Below are 27988 nucleotides of genomic sequence, written 5' to 3' on the forward strand. Positions count from 1 at the left end.
GAGAGACAGCATTTCAATACCCTTTATAAAGATTTTAGAGATTATTGAGACAATATTTTTTTTCTTTGAACCAAAGAAACAGATTGGGCATTTAAATATTGAGATGGAAATCAATGCCACAATCAAATATCATACTTACAGAATGTCCCATTATTGATGGGGCTTGAGATTAGGCTAAGGACAAACTACCCTTGTTGCCACTGTAGAGCCAACATTTACCCACAGACACTAAAGTTACGTTCTATTCAAATAATAGGCAGCTGATTGTTTTAAATGACATCACAGTAAATGTTCTACCCAGTTAGTGATTGAGATCATATGTCTAATGACCTGGAGTACAAAAATAATGTAGTAATTAATATGTACAACAAAAACATTTTGAATTGATAAGGGGCACCAGTGTAAAGATTTTAAATCGGTAGTGATATTGAAACAATTGTATAAAAATGTGTGCTGACCATTCTAGCATTCTGTAATAGTTGTGTTCCAGAGACAAGTGCTTTAGAGATGAGGGACAGAACAGGGGTTAATGGTTATGTCATACCTCCTGCTTATTATTGCTTTAAATGAGAAAGGGGGAAGAAATCAATCAAGGCTACTGTGCCACATGAGCATATAATACTTGAAGATGCATTTAGATCTATTATGAAACAGTATCATTTGGAACTGTTTAAAATAAACTAAAAAAATTTCTACTATGTTATATGAAATTATTTGGTATCCATTATATGGAGTTTTGTTGATTAAAAAAGAAGCTGACAGCAGACATAATTTAATGACAACAATAAAAATCTGAGTGCTATCCACATAATGATGAAAACATAAATTATATATCTGTGTAATACCTACTTGCCAAGTGATTCTTGAGGAATTTGTGTAAAGTGCTGGTCACATTTACAATGCTTAGTAAAAAAAAACAAAAAAAAAAAAAACAAATACACTATAGCAAAGAAAATTTGACACATGTAAAATGATCCAAAGAACCTAACAACAACAAATACAATATAAATTAGGCCTAATAGTTCCTGGAAAACCAATTATTGACTTCAAACATATAATCAAATAAAACTGGAATGAAGTCTTTGTCATTTGCAATGAGATATCGTTATATACTTGTTTCAAATCTTAGTTGCTTTCTGTAAAATAGAACATTAATGTAGTGCTTAGAACTCAGTCAGATGTACAGGCTAGAGTAACCTATGAGAACTGAGGAAAGAAATGAAGGATCTATCAAGCAATACAGAAAATTATACTAAAATAGTTACTTTGTGCTCAGAATGGAGAAAGCTTGTGAGGAAGCAAATTTTTACTTAGATAGCAAATGTCTGCGCTGTAGCTGAATCTTAGGCTTTTTAACAGGTTTTTTGACTAAGTGAAATATGTGTTTTCTTTGATTATATCTAGCACATTCTGAAAAAAATGTAAGAAACAAAAAGCTTGATAAGTAGGAAGCTCACTTGAGGGCAGGTCTACGCTACCGCTTAAATTGATCTAACTTACATACCTCAGGAGTGGGGAAAAAGACACCCCCTGAGAGACGCAAGTATAGGTGATTCATGGTAGGACTTGGGAAGTGCACCGTACCCCTGTGCCCCTGCCAACATTTTGATTGCTAAATGGGGTGTCCCCAAACCTCCTCCCTGTCCTTTTGGGTGGCCCTCCCTGCACTTTCTCCTACTGCAGGCACAAATTACCCCTGGACACAAGAAATGCTGTCCACACCAGTGCTACATTGGCCGAAGACAGCTGTCCTTATACAGGGTTACTAGTGTAGACCTTCTGAGTGGGATATTTTTGTTGAGTTAACTCAGTGTTTCTCAAAGTGTTCCACGGGCTGGCTTTGGGAAAGGTGCTAGCAGGCCTGCACCATTTTGTTTACCTAAAGGGTCTGTGGCCATAGAATCTCACAACTCCCATGGGCTCTAGTTCACCATTTCCAGTCAAGGGGAGCAGTGTGGCCCAGGAACACTTTGAGAAACACTAAGCTATTTGATCCTCTCCACCTGCCTATAACGTTTTCAGCACACTGAAGGTAGCTCTACACTGCGGGGGTTTTCTGGGATATCCGGGAAAAACTCCGCCGTGTCCAAGGAATGCATTTGCTCTTCCACTTTTTTTTTTGCAGACGAGCAAACGCACTCTTTTGAGGAACCCTGTATACCTCGTTCAACGAGGAATAAGGGCTCCTCGGAAAGAGGAGGCTTTTCCGCCATTTGGCCCCATCTAGACGGAAAAGCCTCTTCCAGAAAAGCGATCAGAAAAGCTACAGTGTAGACCTAGCCTTAGATTCACTGCTGTAGAATGATTTGTAGGTTGACTGGAATACTTCGTTTAAGTAGGATTTTGCAAGACAAGTCTGTAGTTAAACATAAATAACATTTCCCAAAGCATGAGATAGGAAGCACAAAGGCAGGACCAGGCAGACATTAGATATATCCTCAGTTGATGACCAAAATTTTATTTGGTAAAGCTATTAGAGCCTGTTTAAAAATTTAATGGAATAGCACAAATTCACCATGATCTCAGTTGTTGCCAGTGCTGATAAACACCCTCAACAGCTAGATGGGAATCATATCAAAAGCACATGACATATCTAAGCCCTGAGAATTGGAACTAAGCCCTGGATAACAACCACTGTATCATTCAGATGTTTGAGACAGAGTATTTTGTGTCTCTTTAGGACATAGAAATGAAACAAGACATGGGGGAAAGTTGCCAAAGGATTATGTTGACTTCCAAGTACACACAGAGATTTATAGAGACATAAGACTTGGAGGCGTCAAGTTCTGACCTTACCATATAAGAGCATAAGAACGGTCATGATGGGTCAGACCAAAGGTCCATCTAGCCCAGTATCCTGTCTGCCAACAGTGACTAATGCCAGGTGCCCACAAAGGAAGTGAACAGAACAGGCACTCATCAAGTAATCCCTCTCCTGTCACCCATTCCCAGTCTCTGACAGTGGCGAGGGACACCATTCCTACCCATCCTAGCTAATAGCCATTGATGGACCTATCCTCCATTAATTTATTTAGTTCTTTCTTGAACCCTGTTAAAGTCCTGGTCTTCACAGCCTCTTCTGGCAAGGAGTTCCACAGGCCGACCATGCACTGTGTAAAGAAAAACTTCCTTTTGTTTGTTTTAAACCTGCTACCTATTAATTTCATTTGGTAACCCCTAGTTCTTATATTATGGGAACAAGTAAATCACTTTTCCTTATTCACTTTTTTCACTTTTTTCACTTTCAGATTTTATAGATTTCTGTCATATCCCCACTTAGTCTCCTCTTTTCTAAGCTGAAAAGTCACAGTCTTTTTAATCTCTCTTCATATGGGACCTGTTCCAAATCCTTACTATTTTTGTTGTCTGCTGTCCTTTTCTGAGCTTTTTCCAATGCCAATATATCTTTTTTGAGATGACACAACCACATCTGTACACAATATTCAAGATATGGGCATACCATGGTTTTATATAAAGGCAATAAGATGTTCTCTATCTTATTTTCTATCCTTTTTTTTAATGATTTCTAACATTTTGTTTGCTTTTTTGACTGCCACTGCACATTGAGTGGATGTTTTCAGAGAACTATCCACAATGACTCCAAGATCTCTCTCTTGAGTAGTTGTAGCTGAATTCCCCATCATATTGTATGTATAGTTGGGATTATTTTTTCCAATGTGCATTACTTTGCATTTATCGATATTAAATTTCATTTGCCATTTTGTTGCCTAATCACTTAGTTTTGTGAGATCTTTTTGAAGCTCTTCACAATCAGCTTTGGTCTTAACTTTCTTGAGTAGAAACAATGTTGACTTTTCCCCAACAAATGTTGTTCCTCTACGTGTCTGTCAATTCTGTTCTTTTACTATAGTTTCAGCTAATTTGCCCTGATGTTAAACTCACTGGTCTGTAATTGCCAGGATCACTTCTAGAGACCTTTTTAAATATTGGCATCACAGTACCTATCTTCCAGTCATTAGGTATAGAAGTTGATTTAAAGGATAGGTTACAGACCATAGTTAATAGTTCTGCAATTTCACATTTGAATACTTTCAGAATTCTTGGGTGAATGCCATCTGGTCCTGGTGACTTATTACTGTTACATTTATCAATTTGTTCCAAAACATCTTCTAATGATACCTCAATCTGGGACAGTTCTTCAAATTTGTGACCCAAAAAGAATTGCTCAGGTTTGGAAATCTCCCTAGCATCCTTAGCTGTGAAGACCGAAGCAAAGAATTCATTTAGTTTCTCCGCAATTACCTTAACATCTTTGTGTGCTCCTTTGGCATCTCGATCGTCGAGGGGCCTCCCTAGTTGTTTAGCTGGCTTCCTGCTTCTGTTGTACTTAAAAAACCTTTTGCTATTATATTTTGAGGTTTTTGGCTAGCTGTTCTTCAAACTCCTTTTTGGGTTTTCTTATATTTTTACACTTAATTTGACAAAGTTTATGCTCCTTTCTATTTTCCTCCCTAGTATTTAACTTCCACTTTTTAAACAATGCCTTTTTATCTCTCACTGATTCTTTTACTTGGTTGTTAAGTCATGGTGCCACTTTTTTGGTTCTCTTACTGTGTTTTGTAATATGGGGTATACATTTAAGTTGGGGCTCTATTATAGTGTTTTGAAAAGTTTCCATGAAGCTTGCAGAGATTTTACTTTTGTTGCTGTACCTTTTAATTTCTGTTTAACTAACCTCTTCATTTTTGTGTAGTTCCCCTTTCTGAAATTAAATGTCATGGTGTTGGGCTGCTGAGGTGTTTTTCCCACCACGGGGATGTTCAATTTTATTATATTATGGTCACTATTTTCAAGCGGCCCAGTTATATTTACTCTTTAGACTAGATCCTGTGTTCCACTTAGGACTAAATCAAGAATTGCCTCTATCCTTGTGGGTTCCGGAACCAGCTACTCCAAGAAGCAGTCATTTAAGGTATCAAGAAATTTATCTCTGCATCCCATCCTTGTGTAACTTCACTGACTTGGCTGAATTGCTCAAGGGATGAGTTGGCCTAGAATCTCTATCCTGGTCAGTTTAAGTCAGACTGGAAAATATATGTGGGGAAAACAGCAGTTCAAAAATAGCAAGGGAATCATTTGGCATTGGAATCAGTGCAAAAGAAGTGATTGAGAAAATATTTGGAAAAGGAAGAATGTTTAGCTGATAGAGAGAGTGAGACTGCTCCAAGTGTAGAGGAAGCATGAAATGAGGTGCAAAGTCAAGTGTGGGAAAGAAAAAAGAGAAGTTACGGGAGAGGATTGGGAACAACATATGGGCTACGTCTAGACTGGCATGATTTTCTAGAAATGCTTTTAACGGAAAAGTTTTCTGTTAAAAGCATTTTCGGAACAGAGCGTCTAGATTGGTACGGCCGCTTTTCCGCAAAAGCACTTTTTGCGGCAAAGCGTCCGTGGCCAATCTACACGCTCTTTTCCGCAAAAAAGCCCCGATCACCATTTTTGCGATCGGGGCTTTTTTGCGGAAAACAAATCTCAGCTGTCTACACTGGCCCTTTTGCGCAAAAGTTTTGCGCAAAAGGGACATTTGCCCAAACGGGAGCAGCATAGTATTTCCGCAAAAAGCACTGATTTCTTACAGTAGGAAGTCAGTGTTTTTGCGGAAATTCAAGTGGCCAGTGTAGCCAGCTGGCAAGTTTTTCCGGAAAAGTGGCTGATTTTCCAAAAAAACTAGCCAGTCTAGACACAGCCATGGAGTGAGAGGTAAAGAAGGATGAAATTAGAGACAAAATGTAGACAGATGTGAAACTCTGAAGAGACTAGAAATTGGGAATTAGAAGCTTGAACTTGATGCAGTAGAAGAGGAAATTAATAAAGGGATTCAAGGATGGGGAGATGTAATTAGAATGTTAGAAGTGCAAAGATTAATTTTATCATAGCATCTCAGTTAAATCAGAATGTGGTGAGCACAATAAGGTTATATTTTAAGAAAATTCATTGTCTAGACAGTGTTTAGATACAGAGCCAGACTGAGGCATGGGCAAGCTGGGCAGTTGCCCGGGGCGCCAACCAAAGGGGTGTCCCTTACAGCTGCCATCAGGCACCGCACGCCCGGATCCCCCCACAGCCGCAGGGCTCTGCACGGCCCAATGCGTGCGCCAGCAGCACTGGCTGGGCCAGGCTGGGCAGCACATGTGCCGTGTGCCCCAGGGGCAGGCCCCGGGCTGCGCGCCAGAGGCCATAGCTGGCCCACACATGCACCATGTGCCCTGGGGGCGGGCCCGTGCACCCTAGGGGGGACCGGCCCGTGCATGCGCCGTGCACCCAGAGGCGGTGCCACGCGCCCTGGCCCACGCGCCAAAAGGGCTCGGGCCGGCCCTGTTTAGATACTTAGTAGTAGGGAGTAGTAGAAAAGATGACACTAGGTGATTTTAGAAGGGGAGCTTCATGGGTTGCAGATGAGTCTGGGTATGTCTACACTACCACCCTAGTTCGAACTAGGGTGGTAATGTAGGCAACCGGAGTTGCAAATGAAGCCCGGGATTTGAATTTTCCGGGCTTCATTTGCATCTCGCCGGGCGCCGTAAATGTCCGCTAGTGCGGACTCCGTGCCGCGCGGCTACACGCGGTACGGACTAGGTAGTTCGGACTAGGCTTCCTATTCCGAACTACCGTTACTCCTCGTGGATTGCTCAAGGGTAGTGTCGACATACCCTCTGAGATTTTTAACCTGAATTTTCCAGGGCGTTGGTGGAGACAGAATAGTGAGCAATGATAAAGAAGAGTGGGAGTCTAAAGATTTGGAGAGAAACATTCAGTTCTAGACACATTGAGCCAAATACAGAAGCAAATTTCTGTAACTATAAGGAGCAGGAGCAAATTAATCCTAGGTGACCACATGCACTCTCTTCACCTGGTCATCAGGAGATGACTGAGTATGTTAGGATGAAGCGGTGGGGCCATACTAACCTACATCTTCTCTACGAGTTGAGAACCAATATATATTGAGTTCTTGACACTGATTTTTGAAAAGGCCTAGGTGACTCAAATCTTAGAGGTGTAGTAGTTACAAACCCTGAAAGCTATAAGAGTTCTTTTAAAGATCTCCAGAATTAGAATCCATGTGTGGGGCAGCTGACATTCCCACATCACCACTGAGAAGCCATGCAGAGTCACATCCATGCTACTTCGAAGTAGGAATAAGAGATCCTCTGGAAAAGGGCTTTATTCCGGAGGATCGCGCCAGTCTAGATGCTTTTTTCCGGCTTTTCCCCAAGCCAGAAAAAAAGCGGGGCCATGTTAATTTAAATCCCGTGGGGGATATTTAAATCCCCCGCGGATTTCCCTATTCCCAAGTTCAAAATTAGCATGTCCCTTCCGAAGAAGGGGCCAGTGTAGACATAGCCAGTAGGTTTCTTGATTCCTTAATTATGGAGGGAGAGGATTTGGAGTCAATGAGAAGATCCCCTTTTATCTCTGTGCTCCTAATTGACAAGTGGAAATTTTCTCCAAGTGCAGAAGGTGGGGGCCTGCAAAGACTTTAAATATACCTTGCCACTACAGTGGCAAAATCTTCCCCCAGAATCATAATACACAGATTTTGGGGGGGTCACTGGCACCATCAAGTGATTTTTATCCTTATAAACTGGGCGTGAACACTTGAAACCACTCCCTGGGTACCCTAAGCTCTTCTGTCACAAAAAAGCTTGAAAAAAGAAAAGAGAAAAAAAACCAAGCTACAGTCTCGTAGCTGACCTTTCAGTCTGAGGCATATAGATACACACAGACAGACCTTCCAGGACAGAAGAGTCAAATCATTGCCTTAAAAAATATTTTTATTACAAAACAGAAGATATACTTGATAAAGCATACTTGGTTGCTAGATGTTACAGAGCAACTAAGGAAAACAATTAAAAACACAGAGAAAATCTCTGGGAATAATATTTAGATGGTAAAGGGAGAAAAGAGGCACAGATTCACAGAGCAGTTCAAATCAAACCACAAAATAAAGAAAAATACCCTGATTGCAACTAGATTCACTTTTTTCCCTTTGTTTACTCACAACCTTCTCTTTGTTCAATCCACTTCCATCGCCCAAATTCCTCGGAGTCATGGCTAGTCCTGCCTGGGTTTAAATCTTTCTATGTCTCTCAACTCCTGGTTTAACTCTCCCACACAAAGAAAGCAGGCAAGGTACCTTTTACACTTCAAATTCCAGCACTCTATTTCGATTGGTTCTCCCAGCCCTCTGGCCAACACCCTTTCTAGCTACCTGAGCTTAACTCCTTTGCCACCAGGTGCTGGTCAAAAATCCTCCTATCCATTATACCCCATCATTGAGTTTTCATCTGGGAGATTCCCTCTGATGCAATGTGGCCCCTTTAAGAAGGTCCTACTAAGGGCCTAATGCCCTTACTGTTAACTATGGACCAGCCTGACTGTAGATGCAGTTGGGCAGGACAGAAGAGGAATCAGCTGACTATGTAGATGCGATATGGTTCTTTGAAAGATTGGCAGTGACTTCTGTGATAGCAGAGCTGAGGACATGTAGGCAGCACAGTGTTGAAACAGCTAAGGCAGGGGTCTCCAACCTTTTTAAGCATGAGATCACTTTTCGAGTTTAAATGCAATCCAAGATCTACCTCAAACCCAAATACCTTTGCCTCGCCTCCTTTATGCTCCTGTGAGGCCCCCTCTCCTGCTCATTCCATCCTCCCTCTCTCCCTCCCTCCCTCCCTTACCCTTCCTCATGTTCACCAGTCTGGGGCACAGGGTTGGGATGCAGGCTCTGGTCTTGGATTAAGGAATATGGAGCGTGAGGGGCTCTGAGCTGAGCCTGGGCCAGGCATTTGGGATGTCCGAGGGGGTTCTAGGTGCAGGCTGTGGGAGGGTGTTTGGATGCAGGGGTGCTCAGAGCTGGGCAGGGACTTGGGGTGCAGGATGGAGTTCATGACTGGAGTAGGGTTTTGGGATGTGGGCACCAGCTGGGCACTGCTTACCTCAGGTGGCTCTTCAGTGGTGGCACAGTGGGGCAGACTTACCCCTGTTCTGGCCCTGCACTACTCCCAAAAGCAGCCAGAAACTCCATCCCAAGTCCTCTTGTGCCCCCTCTCTGCTCTGTGGAGATAGAATACAGGGTGGGAGTGGGGTACCTTGACATCAGTGCCCCCTCTTCTTCCTCCCCTGCCCTGCTCAGAAAGAAGAGTCTCCTGAAGGGACAGCTACAAGGCAAAGGGCAGGATATGTGCAACAATTGGGGAGGGGAAGGGCAGCTGAAGTGCTGGGATTGATAACCTTTTGGCCAAACCTGTCAAGATCACCTGTCTGAGGCTCCAAGATCTACCAGTAGATCCCGATTTACTGGCTGGTGACCTCTGAGCTAGGGTAATTACAGGGTATCTGGAAGAAAAGTAATTGTGAAATGTATTTGTTCTCAGAATTAATGTTTATCACATGCCACTCCCTTTGCTCCCAAAGCACATTATAAAATTACAGACATTAAAGAGCAAAACCAGTACACACAACTTGCTTAAATTGAGTCTGCTTTGTTTGGAGACTCACAACTACAAGCTGTAAAAATCTGATCATATGTCCACCCTGTGGGTCGTTTTTGACCTAAAACAGGGGTTGGCAACGTTTGGCTCGTGAGCCAAATATGGCTTTTCTGCTGCTCCAACTCAGCCCCTCCTATGCTCCCCCCACAGCAGGAAGACCATGTTGGTGCTCCAGCCTCTTGCCCCCTGCAAGATCAGAGCGCCAGTGCCAGCTTTCTGCGGGGTGGGGAATCCCCGAGGATCCACGCGAGATCTGGCTTGTGGGGAAGCACCCGCACTGCCACTTCCCTTCTCCCTCCCCTGGCTGGGGACAGCAGTGCAGGGATGTGCTTGCTGGAGGCTTTACCCACTGCTCCAGTTGGCCAGAATCTGGCCAGTTGGGAAAGTGGGAGGCGGTGCCTAAGCTACGGTGCGTGCACATGAAAACATGTGCCCCCACCCCCTCATGCCGAGACCTTGCAACCTCAGTCCCCTCACTCATCTCCCGCTAAGACTCCTCACCTCCATCCCTCTCACTCCGCCAAAATCCCACACCCCCAGCCCACTCACTCATTCCCTCTGCTGAGACCCTGTACCCCCAGCCTGCTGCTGCACCCTCCCTGCCAGTCACACACCCTACCCCCATCCTGCTTCTGCACCCTCCCTTGCTCCTGCACCTCCCCCAGGCCAGACACTCTATCCACCACCATCCTGCTCCTCCACCCTTCCTTGCTCCTGCCCCCTCCTTCTGGCCAGACACCCTATTCCCAGCCTGCTCCTGCATCCTACTTCCTACCCAGACCTTGCACCCTCACCCCTTCCTGCACCTCACTTTCTACTCAGATCCTGCCCTCCATCCCTATCCCATTCATTGGCAGCCCTGTCCCGCACACTTAACCCCTCATTTTGGCCCCAATCCAGAGCCATGGGGGGCCCACAAAATCCACTAACCCTGGAACCCTAGAAGAGTAAATCTGGCCTAAGACCTTGAATCGCACTCCTCCCTGCCCCTCCCCCAACCATGTGTCTTGAGCATCAGAGGAGTGAGGGTCTCAGTTGGGGGTCATATCAGTGAGGTCTGGGGATTTTGGGAGGGGTTTTTGTTGTTGTTGTTGCTCACTTACGTGGTCCCAACTGATTTTTCTGTGGGTCAGTGGCCATAGACCCAAAATAGGTTCCCCACTCCTGCTATAAATAAAGACAGTGTTGAAACCTTTTGTGTTGGACATAATATTTTACTTTATTGAAAAGTGAAGCCTGGCCAACAAAGCCTCAGTTGGGGCCCAGAGCCCATCTAGCCATAGCATCTTAACACTTCTGCACCCCCACATACACCAACCCTGAGCCCATCATACACCTGAACCCCCTGCCCTGAGCCATGCATACCCCCACATCTCCAGACTCCTGCCCCCCATTTCCCCAGTCCCTTGCCATAACACTCCTACACACACACACACACACACACACCAACTCTGAGCCCATCATACACCCAAACCCTCTGCCCTAGGCCCCTCAGACAACCCAACGCAGACTCCTGCACCCCCACATCCCCAGCCCTCTGCCTTAAGATTGATAGAAGACAGCCTGAACATGTGCATGAACCTGGGTTTGACCAGTTATGATGTAAACTTCAATGAAATGTGCAAAAAGATGCTGCAGCAGAAGTCTCATTAAATAAAGTCTGTGAGTACAATGTTTCCTTTATGCTATTATTAATCATGTCAGTTATCAATAATGCTACATTGTATGTTTTCAGTCATGCAAATGGGAATTCTTATACGGCTTTTTATTGACCACTTGTTCTGAATTTTTATGTACTGTGGTTCTTTGGTTTGAAACGATTGCTGACCCCTGACCTAAACGGACACATTTTGTAGTTTCAGTGCATACAGGCAGTCCCCGGGTTACGTACAAGATAGGGACTGTAGGTTTGTTCTTAAGTTGAATTTGTATGTAAGTCGGAACTGGTACATATTGTAGGGGAAACTCTAGCCAAACATTTCTCCAGAGCTCAGTTTTATTCTCCCACACCTCACTTCCCTCTGGGTACGTCTACACTACAGCGCTAGTTCGAACTAACTTAGTTCGAATTAGTTAATTCGAACTAAGCTAGTTCGAACTAGCGCATCTAGAACTAAAAACTAGTTCGAACTAGCGTTTTGCTAGTTCGAACTAGCGCGTCCACACTGATTGGACGCAGGGGGGCATTTAAGGGCAGCTGAAACCGGTTCTGGCAGGGCATCAGGTCAGCAGTTGCTTTGTGTGGCTGCTGTCTGAGGCTATCTGAGGCTCGTGCTTAAAGGGACCCCCCTGGACAGCCGGTTCTCAGCTTTCCCTGCTTGCTTGCCAACCTCGCCGAGGGACAGCAAAGCATCGGTCTCTGTGCCCGTCTGTGTCGGTGCTTCCCTTCGGGGGGGACCGCCGCAGGTGGCAACATGGAGCCACGGCTCGCCCTGCACCTTCTGGTGCACGTTCTGGACTTGCTGCTGCAAGCCTGCCACCAATGGCTCGAGGCTGCCTGGCACCACCTGGGGAACGTCAGCCCCCTGCCTCTCCACCTGGCCGTCCTGGGGGCCGTGGAGGAGCCGCGGCGGCGCCCCGGCACCGGCGTGCCCCGCCGCATCTGGCGTCTGGACACCAGCAGCGACTGGTGGGACCGCATCGTCCTGGAGCACTGGGACGACCGACAGTGGACCCAGAACTTTAGGATGAGGAGGGACACCTTCCTGGAGCTCTGCGAGTGGCTCGCCCCTGCCCTGCAAAGAAGGGACACTCGCATGAGGCCCGCCATCCCCCTCCAGAAGCGGGTGGCCATCGCCCTCTGGAAGCTCTCCACGCCGGACAGCTACCGATCCGTCGGGAACCAGTTCGGCGTGGGGAGATCCACTGTCGGAGCAGTGCTCATGCAGGTACGGCGCTCGTCGGCCACCGAGCCGGGGGGGAGGGGGGCTGCGAGGAGGGGATGGGCCACCCCAGGGACAAAGGGGGGGGCGGGAGGAGGCGAAGGCGCCCCGCACCGGAGAGGTCGGGCTGTCCCGGCCGTACTACACGCCGCCAGGGGGGTTGCTTCCGGGAGTGGGGCGCGGGGCACTGCCAGGGCACGCACGCTCCCAGCCACCCGGGCGCCCCACTGATTGACGCTTTGCTGTGTCTCTCTCCGCAGGTGGTCAAGGCCATCAACCGGGTGCTGCTCCGCAGGGTGGTCCGCCTCGCCGACCCGGACGCCGTCATCCGGGGATTCGGCGCCCTCGGCTTCCCCAACTGCGGGGGGGCCATCGACGGGACGCACATCCCCATCCGTGCCCCGGAACACCAGGCGTCCCGGTACGTCAACAGAAAGGGGTACTTCTCCGTCATCCTGCAGGCCGTGTGTGACCACCGGGGACAGTTCACGGACATCAATGTGGGCTGGTCCGGCAAAGCACACGACGCACGGGTGTACCGGAACTCCTCCGTGTGCCAGCGGCTGCAGGACGGGACCTTCTTCCCCGACCGCCACATCAGGGTCGGGGACGTGGACATGCCCGTCTGCCTGGTGGGGGATGCCGCCTACCCACTGCAGCCGTGGCTCATGAAGCCCTACACGGGGCACCTCAATCCCTCCCGCCAGGCCTTCAATAACAGGCTGAGCAGGGCCCGCATCGTGGTGGAGGGGGCCTTCGGGCGACTGAAAGCCCGCTTTCGATGCCTCCTCACCCGTCTGGACCTGGCCGAGCACAACATCCCTCCCGTGGTGGCGGCATGTTGTGTGCTCCACAATTTGTGTGAGCGGAAGGGGGAGGCTTTCTTGCCAGCCTGGATGGCTGAGGCTGACCGCATGGCTGGACACTACGGTCAGCCCCGCACCGCCGCCGTCCGGGAAGCCCAGCGGGGGGCCATCCGGATCCGGGAAGCCCTGCGGGAGAGCTTCCAGGTGGAGGAGGAGGAGGACTGACCTCTCCCTGCATGCCCCACCGGGGCCTTCTTCCACCCTACCCCCCCCTTCCCCTTTCCCCTCCCTATCTACTGTACAATAAAGACACCTGGTTTTCAAACAAAAACGTCTGTTTATTTCAGAGAACTGGGGTGAGGGAGGGAGGAATGAAGGTGGGAGAAGGGAGGGGGAAACCTGGGACAAGGGAGCTGGAAGGGGAGGGGAGGGAAGGGAGGAAGGGAAAGGAAAGCTCAGGGGTGGGAGTCCGGCTGCCTCTCCCGTCTCGCCACACTGCGGGTCCGGGGGCGTCGGTGGGGAATGGTTGTGGAGGGGGGGGCAGAGAGGACAGGGGGTGTGGAGGAAGCAGGAGCGGAAGCAGGAGGAGCAGGGGGAGCAGGGGGAGCAAGAGGGGGAGAAAGAGGGGGAGCAGGGGGAGCAAGAGGGGGAGCAAGAGGGGGAGCAGGGGGAGGAGGAAATGGAAAGCGGTCCAGCAGGCTCTGGAGGTGGCCTCGCAGGGCACGGCCCTGCTCCTCCAGGGCCTCCAGACTCCTCTGGCGCAGCCTGAGGTCCTCCTGGACCCAGTGGTCCTGGAGACGGAGCTGTCGGTCCAGGAACCGGAGATGCCGCCTCTGGTAGTCCTCCTGGTTCCTGGCTGTCCTGCTTGCCCGGGCGCGGGCGGCTGCTGCAGGCGGTGTGGTGCGCCCTGCAGGCCCCGGTGCTGCAGCTGTGGTGCAAGAAGACCAGCGGTCAATTACCCCAGGGGCCCAGGTGTGTGAAACCCAGCTCCCCTCTGCAAGGCCAGGGCCCCTGCAGGATCCCCAGCTGCTGCTCCGTGGTGGGCAAGGCCCAGGCGCACGGTCCCGGGGCTCCCTCTCGCCTCAGCCCCCCGTACACATAAGGGGAACACGAGGGTACTCACAGGTGGACGCCTCCCCGGCCTCTGATGATGCAGGCGAGCGGCTCTGTGGGGTGCCTCGGGGGTCCCGGGTCCTGGGAAGGCTGGCGGCAGGCTCCTGGCTCTCAGAGCCCTCCTCCTCCTCCTCCGTCTCCAGGAGCGGTCCCTCTGCCCCGGGGTCAATCACGTCCCGGGGGGCAGGGACGGCATGAGGCCCCAGGATGCGGTCCAGGGCATGGAAGTGGGGGCAGGCCTCCGGGTCAGCCCCTGGCAGGCAGGCCCGGGAGTAGGACTGCCGCAAGTCCTTAATTTTGCAGCGCACCTGCTCCCGGCTGCGCTGGTGGCCCCTGGCGGCCAGACTGGCAGCCATGCGTCCATAGACGGCCGCGTTCCGGTGGCTAGTGCGGAGATCGTGGACATTGGAGGCTTCCCCCCAAACCTCGATGAGGTCCACGATCTCCGCACTTGACCAGGCGGGCGCCCGCCTTTTGCGCCCCCGGGCAGGCTCCCGGGAGCCGCCAGGCTGGTCGTGGGGAGCAGTGGAGGGCTGGGAACCCTCGGATGGCTGGCTCATTGTGTGGCAGGTGCAGGCTGTGCAGGCACGGGTGCTTGCAGCCTTGCAACTGGCACAAAGTGAGTAGCCAGCCCGTGGCCCTTTAAGGGCTCCGGGGCCGGGAGGGGGGCAATAGAGTTTCCCTGGTGTTGGCCAGAGTGGCCACCAGGGAAACCTGGGAAGCCTTAGCCTCCCACTAGTTCGAACTAAAGGGCTACACAGCCCTTAGTTCGAACTAGCTAGTTCGAACTAGGCGTTAGTCCTCGTAAAATGAGGTTTACCTAGTTCGAACTAAGCGCTCCGTTAGTTCGAATTAAGTTCGAACTAACGGAGCGCTAGTGTAGCGCCTAGGAAAGTTAGTTCGAACTAACGTCCGTTAGTTCGAACTAACTTTGTAGTGTAGACATACCCTCAGTCCTTTATTCTCAAGCTGAGGTGTCTGCTGAGAAAAGCCGCTCCGTGTCTCCCTGGTCTGCTGGGGGGGGGGGCGCTAGCTTCGCGTCTCCCTGGTCTGCTGGGGGGAAGCAGCTAGTGCGGGGTTGCCTTACCCCGTTTGTAAGTAGGGATCCGATGTAAGTCGGATCCATGTAACCCGGGGACTGCCTGTATAAGAGCTGATTACAGAGCGATATTGAGAGTTAGACTCCAAAGCATTTTTAATAACTCCAAAATACAATTGGAAATAACACATGTGTGTGTCTGCACCATAAGTCTAAGGGAGGGTTACAAACTATTACATTCAAACTTGGAGAAAATCAGCAGTGTTGACTTGCATTCAAACTTGGAGAAAATCAGCAGTATTGACTTATGCTGCTCTCCTAATCAATTAATACCGAAGGGTGGGAGAATATAGTACTATTTTTAAAGATACAAAATGATTTGCACCCATAGCTGCTAGGTAGCTTATACAATAGTTAGGATGCAAGTAGAAAGAGTTGCAGTTTTATTTCTTATTCCCAGCAAAAGAAAAATAACAGCGCCCACTCTAAAATTACTGATTAATACTATATGTGTGCCAAGCCTTCAGGCTGCATTTAGCTATTTTTGACAAAACAAAGGGATACAGCATACAAAGCCAAAGTGAGTGGAGTAATAGCAGCTATCGAGCATCTGATTTCCATTGGGTCGGGGGGAGGTTAATTGGGGGGGCAGGAAGAGAGAGTTTGCTATATATTGTTTCATTGTATTAACAAAAATTGATTTTAGATTTCAGGGAATTTGAAGGGAAGAGGCACTAGGGACTGAAGGTTGGGGAGATAATGTAATTATTGGATTGGAAGCAGGGTCTGATGGAGGGGAGAGATGTAGAAAAGAAGGTGACCGAAATAATAGTTAGAGAGAAAGAGAGTAGGTGGAGAACTGACAAGTTGCAGTAACAGGAGGATGAGGAAGAAGGAGGACCAACTAACATTGTGAATACAAGCAAATGATAAAAGTGTGTTTGCATTGGGATTTCTGCCTGGATTGGGACTGCAGGATTGGACCCTACATCTATAATGAATTTTTAAGTGCAAATTGCAGTTTATATAGTGTTAAATCCATCAAAACTATCCTTGAACTTATACTGTGCACTTTCTTACTTTCAGAAGCATGATGGACACTTCACAGTCATCCAGCTGGTTGGCATGCTTCGTGGAATTGCATCTGGCATGAAGTATCTCTCAGATATGGGCTATGTACATCGTGATCTGGCAGCCCGTAATATTTTAGTCAACAGTAACCTCATGTGTAAAGTCTCTGATTTTGGTCTGTCACGAGTGTTAGAGGATGATCCTGAAGCTGCTTACACAACAACTGTGAGTGTCTCTTATCTAATTTGAACAGTTTATTAAGTTGAGTCAACTTCGTTTGTTTTATTCCTGTTTCAATCTCATTTGTGCTTCAGACATTATAGTCTGGATTGGTTGTTTTGTTTCATTATTAGTGTGTGTGGTTTTGGATAACTAGGCTGTGTTTTTAAAATGTAATCTTCATTCAAGGTTTTTAAGTAATGCCTAAACAAGACAGATTTCTTTATCAGCCAGCTTTTTTCTCCTTTTTGTCCCCATTTGGTTTTTCCTCACGGAAGCAGAATGGTCTGTCCATCATGCCTAATGGTGAAGACCTGCTGCTCAAGTCTCTCTCAGTTCAGTGTGTAAACAAACGGTGAATTCATTCAAATGTGTATAAAATAAGCTATATTGATATATGCAACACTTTTAATAATTTAACACTGCTGAGTGGGGGAATTTATAACTATTTTTTAAAATCCTAAATGATTTGCACCCATAGTTATAAGCTATTTTATACAATACTTAAGAGGCAAGTAGAAAGAGCTGTAGTTTTATTACTTGTTCCCAGCAAAAGAAAAATTCCCACTCTGAAATTACTGATTATGGATAAAGCATACAAAGCTAAAGTGAGTGGAGTAACAGCAAATGTAAAGCATTCCATTTCCATTGGGTCTGATGGAGGTTGGTTGGGGCTAGAAGGAGGGACTCTATTATATATTGTTTAATGTATATTAACAAAAATTGATTTTTCACCTTCCCCAGCCTCTTCCTACCCCATCTAGAGTCTCAGTTTGGGGCACAGCTGCTGTTTACCTATAGTCTTTGGGTCTCAGGCCTGTTGTAGGCAGCCCTCTGTGCCCTCCAGTTTTCCCTGTATCTGTAATGGTCTCTATAAGGAGATGCGGAGGAAGCTCACAGCAGGGTCACCACAGTAAGTGCTTCTCCTTCTGGAAATCGATTTTTCCCTTCCCCACTACCTGGGCTGCTGGAACTCTTTTTGTACTGCTCCTTTCCCCAGGAACATGCTTGGCAGAGTTAAGGGGTAGAGCTTTCCTAACCCAATACTGCTCCAGTTCTTTTCTTGCCTTGGCCTTTGTGAGGTGCTTGTGAACACCATCATACCCACTCACAATCCCAGTGTAAATTTGCAAAGACAGGCTTTTTTTAAAAAATGTAAACATGTATATGAACCATATTAAACCTTTGGTCATTTTCCATGTAAAATCCATTCTGACATAACTGGATCATCTGCAAGTCTTTATATTGTGTTTGTGATTACCCTTATTGAACATTTAGTCAGTCATTTAGCAATTTCACATGAACTAGCTTGTGACGGGGTGCGATCACAGAAACCCCCCACTGGAAGATGAATAGCTAGCTCTAATTCACTAAAAAATGTATTGCAAGTAGATTCTTAAAGAGCTGTTCTTGCTTTCAGCATAATCTTCAGGTCACAGACAACTTCTTTAATCATACCTTAGGTCCCCAGCCATCTTTAGACTGTGTCACGCCAGCCAAATACTAAGTGCTGATAGCTTTCTCTTGCAGAATTAGTCTTCTTCCCAGCACAGGAATTTTTTATTCTACATTCCCCCTTCCATGGAAAATTACCTGGGTTGAAAATGAAAACCCTATACCAGGTGCTATGGCCACATATCTTACTAGTCTGTCTTACAGGAAAACAAGGCTATTTACAGGTCATTAAGTTGATCATGCAGTCATTAAGTCTTCTGGAGTACCAGTAATGGCTCTTGTTTAAAATTATAAAGTCTCATACTTCATATTTCTAACTTTATATCCAGGAACAATATGTCCACCAACATAGGATATACAGATCCAGCAAACTGATTAAAATTGATTAGGTTGCATTAAAATTGATAGGTTGCATGAGGTATTTTGTCTAAAGCATCTCAAAGTTATGCATATTTATATTTATAAGCCAGTTTTCATAAAGCATGGGGGTGGGGAACTGCTACAAGTTGGTTTTGAATTATTTGGTCATTTGGCAATATATTGATTTCTTCTGTTTCCTTAAAACTCTTAACAAACTTGTGAGTTTCCTTTTTATTGACAGGTTATTCCTTCAGTAGCAAATTCATAAAATGCTGCCTTTTTAGCATGTAAAATTAATTTCTTGTGGTCTTCTTAAAATGGGAGACATGGGATAACTTGTGCTATACTGTTAATGTTCACATCTTCTCAAATGTGAATCACTGTTCAGATTTTTAATGTTTTTTCTGTTATCTTTCTTTTGTTCATTGAAAAGTTTACCAGCATCATCTTAATGGCATTTTTACACATTTTTGTGATGAAGCATGCAGTGTTGAGGAATATTAAGTTGATATTGTACATTTTTAATACATATTGGTATCCAGTGATCCACCAACATTATTTTAAACCTGAAAACTGTCTTACCAGAGATCCATGCAGATAGGTGCTCATGAGGCTGGAACTCCCTTCAGTGGAAATTCCATGAGTGAAAGGATAAAGCACCCTATTTATACTTGAGATACTTAATTGTGTTATTGAACTTTACCGTCTGAAAAGGAACTGACCTTGTTTTCAAGGTTTAAGCCTCTCACAGTAATGCTGAAGTGCATTATGCTATGAAAGTAAACTTGTTGGCTATAATGAAGAACACTTTTTTTCCGTAAGTGAGAAATTCTTGAATCTGGAGAACACTTGACTTACAACAGATAATATATAGAAGGAGAATAAGAAATTGAGTATGCTTGTGTTTTTTAGAAATTCCATGCTGAGAAACCGTCTTTTCAGTACAATAACATTTTAACTCCTTTTGTGATGATTACTAACGTTAAGAACAGGTGCTCATTTCAAAAACATTCCTCTGTACCACAGAAATGAAAATGATTACACAGGTACACAGCATATTCTAATTAATAGAGTATCCTTCCAGAATGCGCAAAGATTTATGAGTTCCCATCATAGGGATCAGAAACAAAAATGCCTACTCCTTACAGTGTTTTCAGTTCAAGTGGTTTGTGACCACAGTGCAGAACCGATCTAATGTAATGCTACTGTGATAACTATTCTGTTTGTCTTGCTGAATTCACATCAGCTACCATCATATGACTAGTGTTTTGCAGGCCAGGTTTGTACGTCTCTTTGATTTTAAACCAAAGAGTGATTATTTGAAGACCTACTCACTGTCAGTCTTTCAAAGTGTTGCTGACATTTACTGAAAGCTTTTGAGCACAATGGAAAAAATTAAAAGAAAGTCTAATATATCCAGTGTCAAAGTTCTTGATATACACCACTTCCAGCATTAATATTCTATATATGGGACTCAGGGAGCTTTTTAATTTATTCCATTGTAAATATGTTTCCCTTGTGTATTTCTTAAACCCTCCCACTGAATATAATGATGGCTGGAGGAACACATACAGAATTACTTATTGCTTTTATTCTTGAGTCAAGTTACATTTGGTTAAAACCACACAGAAATGATAGGCCATTGAATCAAAAATAGGAATTTTGCCTTATTTCATGTAGAAAAATCATAAAACCTTAGAAAGTTTTCAACTGCTTGATCTGTTATATAGATATTAATAGCTATAACTATGGAGCAGTTGTTCCATATGTTTCATAGAACTTTAATTTTATTACGTGTCTGCCTTTTTCATTGTAGCATTGTACAATAATAATGGAAATCATTGTAAAACCATGACATGATTTAGACTACAGCACATGTGCCAGATATTTTTATGTCTGTATGGTCAATCATTCTCACTGGGTAGCGAGTTGAACAATAATAGCCTTTATCCACAAAGGCAGCTGTTCTGTACTTAATAGTGCTAAAGCATAGCAAAATACACAAAGCCTTTTGCTTTCAAACTCTCCACAAACAGCATTATAAATGGACTTGACATGCCGTCTGCCTCACTCTTTCCTGCATTTGAGTTCTTTTTTGAGACTAGAAGAACTGCAGAGAAGCAGAAAGTGCTGTATGTCAGACTTCATTAATAGAGAAGACCTGAAGAATGCCTTCATGAACCTCTAAAAATAAAAGTTGGCTTCACAAAATTAGTTTGGATTCATGAACCATTTTACCTATAATTTAAAATCCCTCTGCATCACACCCCAGAGGCAATTCAGTTGCACAGAATTTCCAGCCAATGGGAAACCTGTAATATATATTATGGAAAGAAAGCTAGGTTGTCATGTGAGGGAACCTTATTTACACTATAAATAATGAGCGAATTCCAGCTAATGGAGAGTAGGCCCAACTTCACTGATATCAATCTGTATCCCATTGTAACAGTTGAATTGGGAGTACACATTTCTTCATTTCCCTCTGTCTTCAAGTTCCAGGTATCTCACCAAGTGCATTTCCAGTCATTCAGGATAGCAGAGGTAGCTAGAATTCTACTGTGATATATTTTCTTCTTTAGACTCTTTTATTTATTGAGGGGGGAGAGATTTTCCTGCCAGTCTTTGTTTTTGGTAATTGGATAATTGGTTGATTGGTTTGAGTCATTAGAGTCATGGTTGTATCCTTAAAGAACAGAAAAGTTAATGGTTCAGTTTGGGACATAAGATCAGGATACAGAAAAGGTTACTCCATTAGAGCATGTGACTGTAGCCCAAGAAGACTTGGAGCTCCATCTCTATTGTCAGTACAGTTGAACTGTGGCATTCGCCCAGCGACGACAGCAAAATTTCCCTTCCCAATGTGTGCTCCTCGGCTACACAAGCTGTTATCAGTTTCCTAAAGACTTTGACTCTCAATGGAGCAGAGATTGACATCAGCATCCTGGAGGTTTGATTAGCAAGGCTGGACCTGAAAGCCCTTCAGTAAGTCTTCTGGAAATAATACATTCTTGTCTAAATGGACAGCTTAACTGTGATGTCATGTAAATCAGCAGTGGCTGATTGATTTAGTAAAACGTGGAGTAGAGAAGTGGTCCATGACTTGTCCCACAAATTTATTGCAAACTGAGGACATAGCCTCAAGGGCAAAACACTGACAAAACTATGAATAGACCAGCCTAAGCACATTTCATATTTTTTGTCATTGTGAAAAACTTTGATTTTTCTGCTTTTTGTTAGCATCATGCCTAAAAGCTACGCTAGGGTCAGTAGTTTCTGTTGGTTGATATTTTCCTGGCATGACTATCCTGCACCATCACCTTGTACAGCTATTCCACTTGGCAGTTATTTATATCTAGTACATCAGGACAGTGTAACAAGCACAAAATTTGATGAGTTAATTAGGGCTTTTGAAGTTGTCAGTCCTTATCCAGGCATTAAAGTTAACTCAAGGGAAGATCCCACAGTAGATTCTCTCATATCTTTGTCCAAATATCTTACAAAATGCCTTTTCTCTGATCCCTCTTTCTGCCTTGAGTAATGAAGAAAATAAAGCGAGGACAATAGTCATTTCATAGCACCTTACTGATCAAGACATAATTGGTTTTCTGACCTAGTTAAGATGCTAGGAGGAAACTAATTTTCCCAAATGACCAGGATTTCCTTCACTCAGAAGTTTGATACCTGGAAAAGACTTGAGAAACCTGAACTTAGCAATGTGGTTCTTGAATAGAAAATTATAAGTCCATTATATTACTCACTACAAGTCATAAATATTCCCTTATAAGCCAGGAATAATCCATTAAGAGAAACTACGGACATCTGGCTTAGCTTTTAGGCATGATGCTAACATGAAGAACAGAAATAAAAGTTTCTTCCAGTGGCAAAAAATATGGACCTTCCTTAGGCTCATACTTATAGGCCTGGCTTACGCTAGATCAGGAAGGTCAGCTTAAGGTATGCAACTCCAGCTACGTAAACTGCGTAGCTAGAGTTGGCTTACCTTAAACCGAGCCTTGGCAGCATCCACATGGCAGGAGACCGATGAGAGTGAACATTCCCATCAGCTTCCCTTACACCTTGCAAAAGGAGGAGTACTGGACACCGGGGAGAGCTGCCCTCAGAATATTTCCTCTGTTATATAATGGTCATGCTATTTCACTTTCAGAATATGATCTGAGGAAGTGGGTCTGCCCCACGAAAGCTCATCAGCTAATAAATCATCTTGTTAGTCTTTAAAGTGCTACATGACTGCTTTTTTTTTGTTTTACCAAGATCAGACTAACACGGCTACCTCTCTGTTAATTTAGGTCTATACTAGCCACGCTAAACCTAATGCCAGATCGACCTCTGGAGCATCGATCTTCTGATAAATATAGATGTACCCCTAATATTTTGACCTTGAAGCAGTGTCCTTCAATTCTCACAAAATTGGTGGGAGAACTCATGGACAGTTTCTCTATTCCAATCCATGTGTTCCTAGATCTATCAAAGCAGTGTAAAATTTATGCAACTCCAAGTAATCTTTTTCCCACAAGTTGGGTAAACCTTGCACTTCATGTGCTAATATGCAGACTTTATGTTTCTACAATATGGGTTGCTTTATTTCCTCTCTGTACATTCCTCTCTTCACAGAAGAGCCATGCACCATATTCCACAAAGATATTGTTCTGTACACCTCATCCTTATTTATCTCCAAGTAGAATACACTCTCTGTGCTCACAAGAAATCATGCTTCCTCCTTTTTCACTCTAGTCTCTGTGCTGAAAAGAAAAAAACATAGCACAAGTTACATATTTTCCTAGCAATCTGAGCCTGTCTAAAAAGAGGATCTGAAGCCATAAGCATCTCATCCATGATGGAGAAAACTACAGAGTCAAACTCCTGGCAGGCAGAGAAGATGCTGTTTGAGAGCAGAATTCAAATAAAATCATATGAAATTGTTGTGTACTATAGATGGAACGGGATGCATGCACAAAGAAATATGCAAAGCAGCCACTTTAGTTAAACAAACACCTTTTATCATATATTACAAACTAGACTTGTGTACCTCAGCAGACACAGTCTTTAGCTAGAGAGTATTGCAATCCATTGAGGAATCCTAGTTTGCTCTCCTATTGTTGTCCAATATATATTTTTATTTTTACTCACTAGTCTACGTTCTGGATTCTCATTGCTACCACATATTTCCAATCTGGTTTAGCAACTATCTGTTTACAAAGCAAAGTAAAGATTTTGGCTTCTCTATTTAATTTCTCCTAAAATGTATGTCTGACAATCCATCCCATCCTTGTCTTAGTCTTCTGAAGGTGGCTTTTTCTTGAAGGAAGCTTCCTCTTGGACTGCATCTACCAGATTTTTTTTTTTTTTAAAAGCTTCTGATTTTGGACTTCTTTTTGGAGTTGATCTTATTAATACTTTCAGTAGCTCTGAGGAAAATCATTCCAGAAATCCTCCATGGAGAAATACTTAGAACATGGGACATAATAGAATCTGTCAGTATATTGCCTCCTGTCAGTATGGACAAAGAACCAGGCCTCAGGTAAAAGCAGGCCAGCATTTGGAGAGAGAGAGAGAGAGAGAGATTAAAATGATAGGCAAACCAACATTTTGCCCCCTCATATATTTCATGCCTGGATTGGACCTGTTTGGATCACTACTCATTCACAAACAGAATATTGCCAAGAAAACTGTCCACCGCTTTTGGGTTGTTGAGGTATAAGACAGTGGGCCCTCTGACAAATCTGGCATATGAAAGCACGCAGCTGTAATTTAAGGAAAGCTAATTCATCTAATGGCTGATATGAAGGCAGCTGCTCTGGAAAATTGTAGAGTTCCTGTGTTCAAAAATTTAAACCTGAAGAAGCTTTATTAGAGTCTTTGTGCATGGCTATTAGTAGAGTGGTACAAAATACTAGTTTTGGTTTGTTTGTTTGTTTGTTTGTTTGTTTGTTTGGAGTATTTTTTGTCTACTCCACTCCACTGCAGTGGAATGGAAACTGGAGTTTAGGAACTGGAAAAAATAGCAGATGAAGTAACAAGAGGAAAAGTGTGGAGAACAAATCACTAAAGGTGCATCTACACTGCAGCATTTTTCTGGAAAAACAGCTGTTTTCCAGAAAAATAATACTTGCGTCCACACTGCCACTGAGGTCTTTCGACAGAAAGTCGAAAGAACGGAGGGGGTTTTCCAACAGCGGTAAACCTCATTCTACAAGGAAGACTCCTTTTTCCGAAAAAGCTTTTTCAGCAAAAGGCATGTGTGGACACAGAAGAGGGAGTTCTTTTGAAAGAAGAGGCTTCCAGGAAATAATACAGGTGCCCTGGTAGTCACTCCGTCCAGAGTAATCACAACTTAAATGCGAGATAGCGTCTAATCAATGTGGACGCTATCTTTTGAAAAAGCACATTGCTTTTTCGTTGCACTTTTGCTGAGTAGATGCTCTCTTTCAAAATAAGTTTTTCCAGAAGATCTCTTCCGGAAAAGCTTTTTCCGAAAGAAGCCTGCCATCTAGACATAGCCTAAGAAAAGTTCCTGCATTTCAAGTTCATACTGAAACACTAGTCAAGAGACAGTGCACAACTAAGAGAAATGGAGTAGCTGGGGAATACCTATAAATACTGTGGTGTACGGTTAGTAAATTTCCCAAAGGCTTTTGCCTATGAGACTACTGTAAGAGCTCTTGAATAGTTTAAACAGTACAGGAAAAGACAAAAATCTCAGAAGATAGGCTTCACAAGAGTCAGAAAGTTTTTTTCCTTCAACCTACTGTCAGAACTGATAGTGAATGTCAGTGATAGTAGGGTTAGTGGGTGGGGAGAATAAGAGATTTGTCTCTGCGTGATCTGATGGAAGGCAAGACCTACAGCAAGATTCAGTTTTGGAACAGAAGGTGGGAATTAAGACCTAGTAACACGCCATCTGAAATAGTTATGTCTCAAATTAATTAGGAACATATAAAGCAACTTCTGAGAGAACTAAATGCTATGCCTTTTTCTAGAGAGTCAACATTTTAGCTTTTACTAGAGGTTGCCAAGACAACATTAACTCAAAACAAAAAGACGTTTCTAGCACATAAATAGGAATTTTAGTAACTACAGAGGAAGTTTATGCTCTGTACCCTGTTTTCAGATAGGCCTACATTGAATCCAGTGGACCCATTTTCTTTAAAATACAGTTAAAGTTTATCTGCAATTATGAAGGAACTGTAAGCTCTGGAGAAACATACATGTGGGAAATGTGCATACATGGAGAGAAGAGAATTTGTAGTGTCACTGCATAGAGGACTACATTGGTGACTCTGTTAAGCGTGAAGCCTTATTAGTTCTGCCTTAAGTCTGATTTAACAAGATAAAAAGCTGCTGCAGATTGAATTATCTTGTGTATAAACAAATGCATTCAAGATTACTCCTGCCTATCTGTTACACTGCTGAATTCAGTCCTTAATATATTTTGTTTTTTTCCAATTTTATTTAGGAATAGAATGAATAATTTGTCTGCACTGTATCATTTGAGGGACATTATGAGCCTGATCCTCCTCAAATCAGACTCTGAAGTTCAATAAAATAGCCTGACCGGAGACACTTCAGGATTATTAGAGTCAACCAGTGAGCTAAATAGATTGATGCCAGCAATCTAGTTAAACAGTAACGCATGGCAAAACTTAAGTGAGATCAAAATGGGGCCCCACATTTATACACTGAAATCGGGTGAATTATGTTGTTTTCACGAACCACACACTGTCTATTTTCTTATTATAGTACATGGATTATGTTCATCCTAATGAGGAAAAATACATAATAGGTTATTTAATTTTTAAAAAAAAAAAATTACCTAGCTAATTCATGCTGACAGGTTATCTTGTGAACTTTCTAAGTGCTGGGACAAGCAGAATTGCAGGAAATTTTTCTTTAAGATTCAGCTTAATAAGAGAAAATACAGAGAAACAATTACTGGTAACTGTTCAAGCAAAGACAAAGTGAGCAGGTACCACAAGAGTTTGTATTAACCAGTGTTTGTTTACCTTATCATTAACTGCATGAGGCAGTTTCTCAGCTGGCAATTTTGCAGACACAGTGAAAATAAAACATTCTAATACCCCAATATGAGAGGAGTGTAAAGAAAATTTATAATTATGGATTTGTATTTGGAACTCAGTTCATTTGGAAAGTGTTCGGGAAACCACAGACTTCTGTTTCATCAAGATTTTATGTTTGATTTTGTTAACAATGAGCTAAAAAGTGAGTTCCTGCCTGTGGAGCATCTCAGGGAAAAGCCTAACTGAATGTGGGTAGTCCGGCTAGTCTCTGCATTGCAGAGGCAGTATTTGTATCTTGGGGTTGATAAACCCTAGCCAACTGAGCATTATGCAGTAGTGCAACTACTTGCCCTCCCTAGCAAGAGGCTATTCTTAGTCATCTAGAAGGACATGCACTTATTCAGATTGCCTCTCCCTCCCAGCTTTTGCCAAGAGGTAAGCGTGATGTGCTCCCTCCTTCAAGGTACTACTTGGAACTGAGGTACCACCTAGCCCCGTGACTCCTTTTCACACCTTGCTGCTCCAGACCCGCTCCTGGTCTTGTTCAGCCCAGCACAGAGGGAAGTTACATGAGACAATAAAGCCAATGCTCACTCTGTACAAGTATAAGTAACCTTGGGGCCTAAAAGACTGTCACCTCTTGTTTAAACTTGCCTTTTTTTAGTAGTTTAGTACTCTACTGTATTTGCCTTTGAGGTGGGAAAAGGGAGGGGAAGAGATCTCTATTGCTGCCTAACTGTGTACTTCCAGTTCTAAATGAAACATGTAGGTCAGTTTATAACTCTGCTGTTCATAACTCTGAGATACTAATTTATTGCAATCCATCTCTCTTCTTTTATTCCTTTTTCATATTTTCCCTGCTGAGCTTCCGGATTCATCTAAAGGGTTTTGTTTTGTTTTTGCTGTTTATTTATTTATTTATTTATTTTATTCTTTGCTAAAAAGGCAAAAAGATAACTAAACCCAGAAGCATAGCAGGAAGTGCACTTGGGGAAGATCTGTTATAATTATATTCTTCTAACGACAAGAATAAAAGTAGTGAGTGAAAATTACAATTTCCTTCACCATATCCTTATGATTGGTTGTGCCTGGATAGGTTCCCCTTCTAATGGTAGTTGTCTGTTGTTTAATCTATGAAGAGACAAGTAAATAAATTTGCTCTGAGATCTGCATTTGTGGAACTTTAATCCTGTATTATTAAAGATTGAATTTAGTCTCCAAATGTAATGCAATAATTCTTCAGATGCCATTAAATTTTTCTTACCAAATATTTATCTATATGAAGAAACAGTTTTTCCATGATGATTTTGGAAATTTACCATGAGTCTTTTTTTCTTTGTTTGTTTGTTTGTGTTTTATACATTTAATTCTTGATTTCTAAATAGTTATTCCCTTAATTTGTCATAACTAATTCGGTCTCCACCAAGAAGAGTGGGTTGAACTGTTCCAATCAATAAGCTATGTGGTGTCTATGATGGCAAAGGGGCAGCTGCCT

General features: G+C 44.0%; 1 protein-coding gene across 3 annotated transcripts in view; it reads left to right on the forward strand.

Moving 5' to 3' along the window:
- EPHA6 (EPH receptor A6) overlaps nucleotides 1-27988 on the forward strand; it is an 842774-nt gene that overhangs the window by 722733 nt on the left and 92053 nt on the right. For all 3 annotated transcript variants that reach the window (XM_075908927.1, XM_075908942.1, XM_075908935.1), the window contains one exon: nucleotides 16439-16648. In XM_075908927.1, coding sequence (XP_075765042.1) covers nucleotides 16439-16648 — 210 coding nt within the window. The remainder of the gene's footprint in view (nucleotides 1-16438; nucleotides 16649-27988) is intronic.

The sequence above is a fragment of the Pelodiscus sinensis genome, chromosome 1 (genome assembly GCF_049634645.1).
Source record: "Pelodiscus sinensis isolate JC-2024 chromosome 1, ASM4963464v1, whole genome shotgun sequence".
In the NCBI taxonomy this organism is placed as follows: Eukaryota; Metazoa; Chordata; order Testudines; family Trionychidae; genus Pelodiscus; species Pelodiscus sinensis.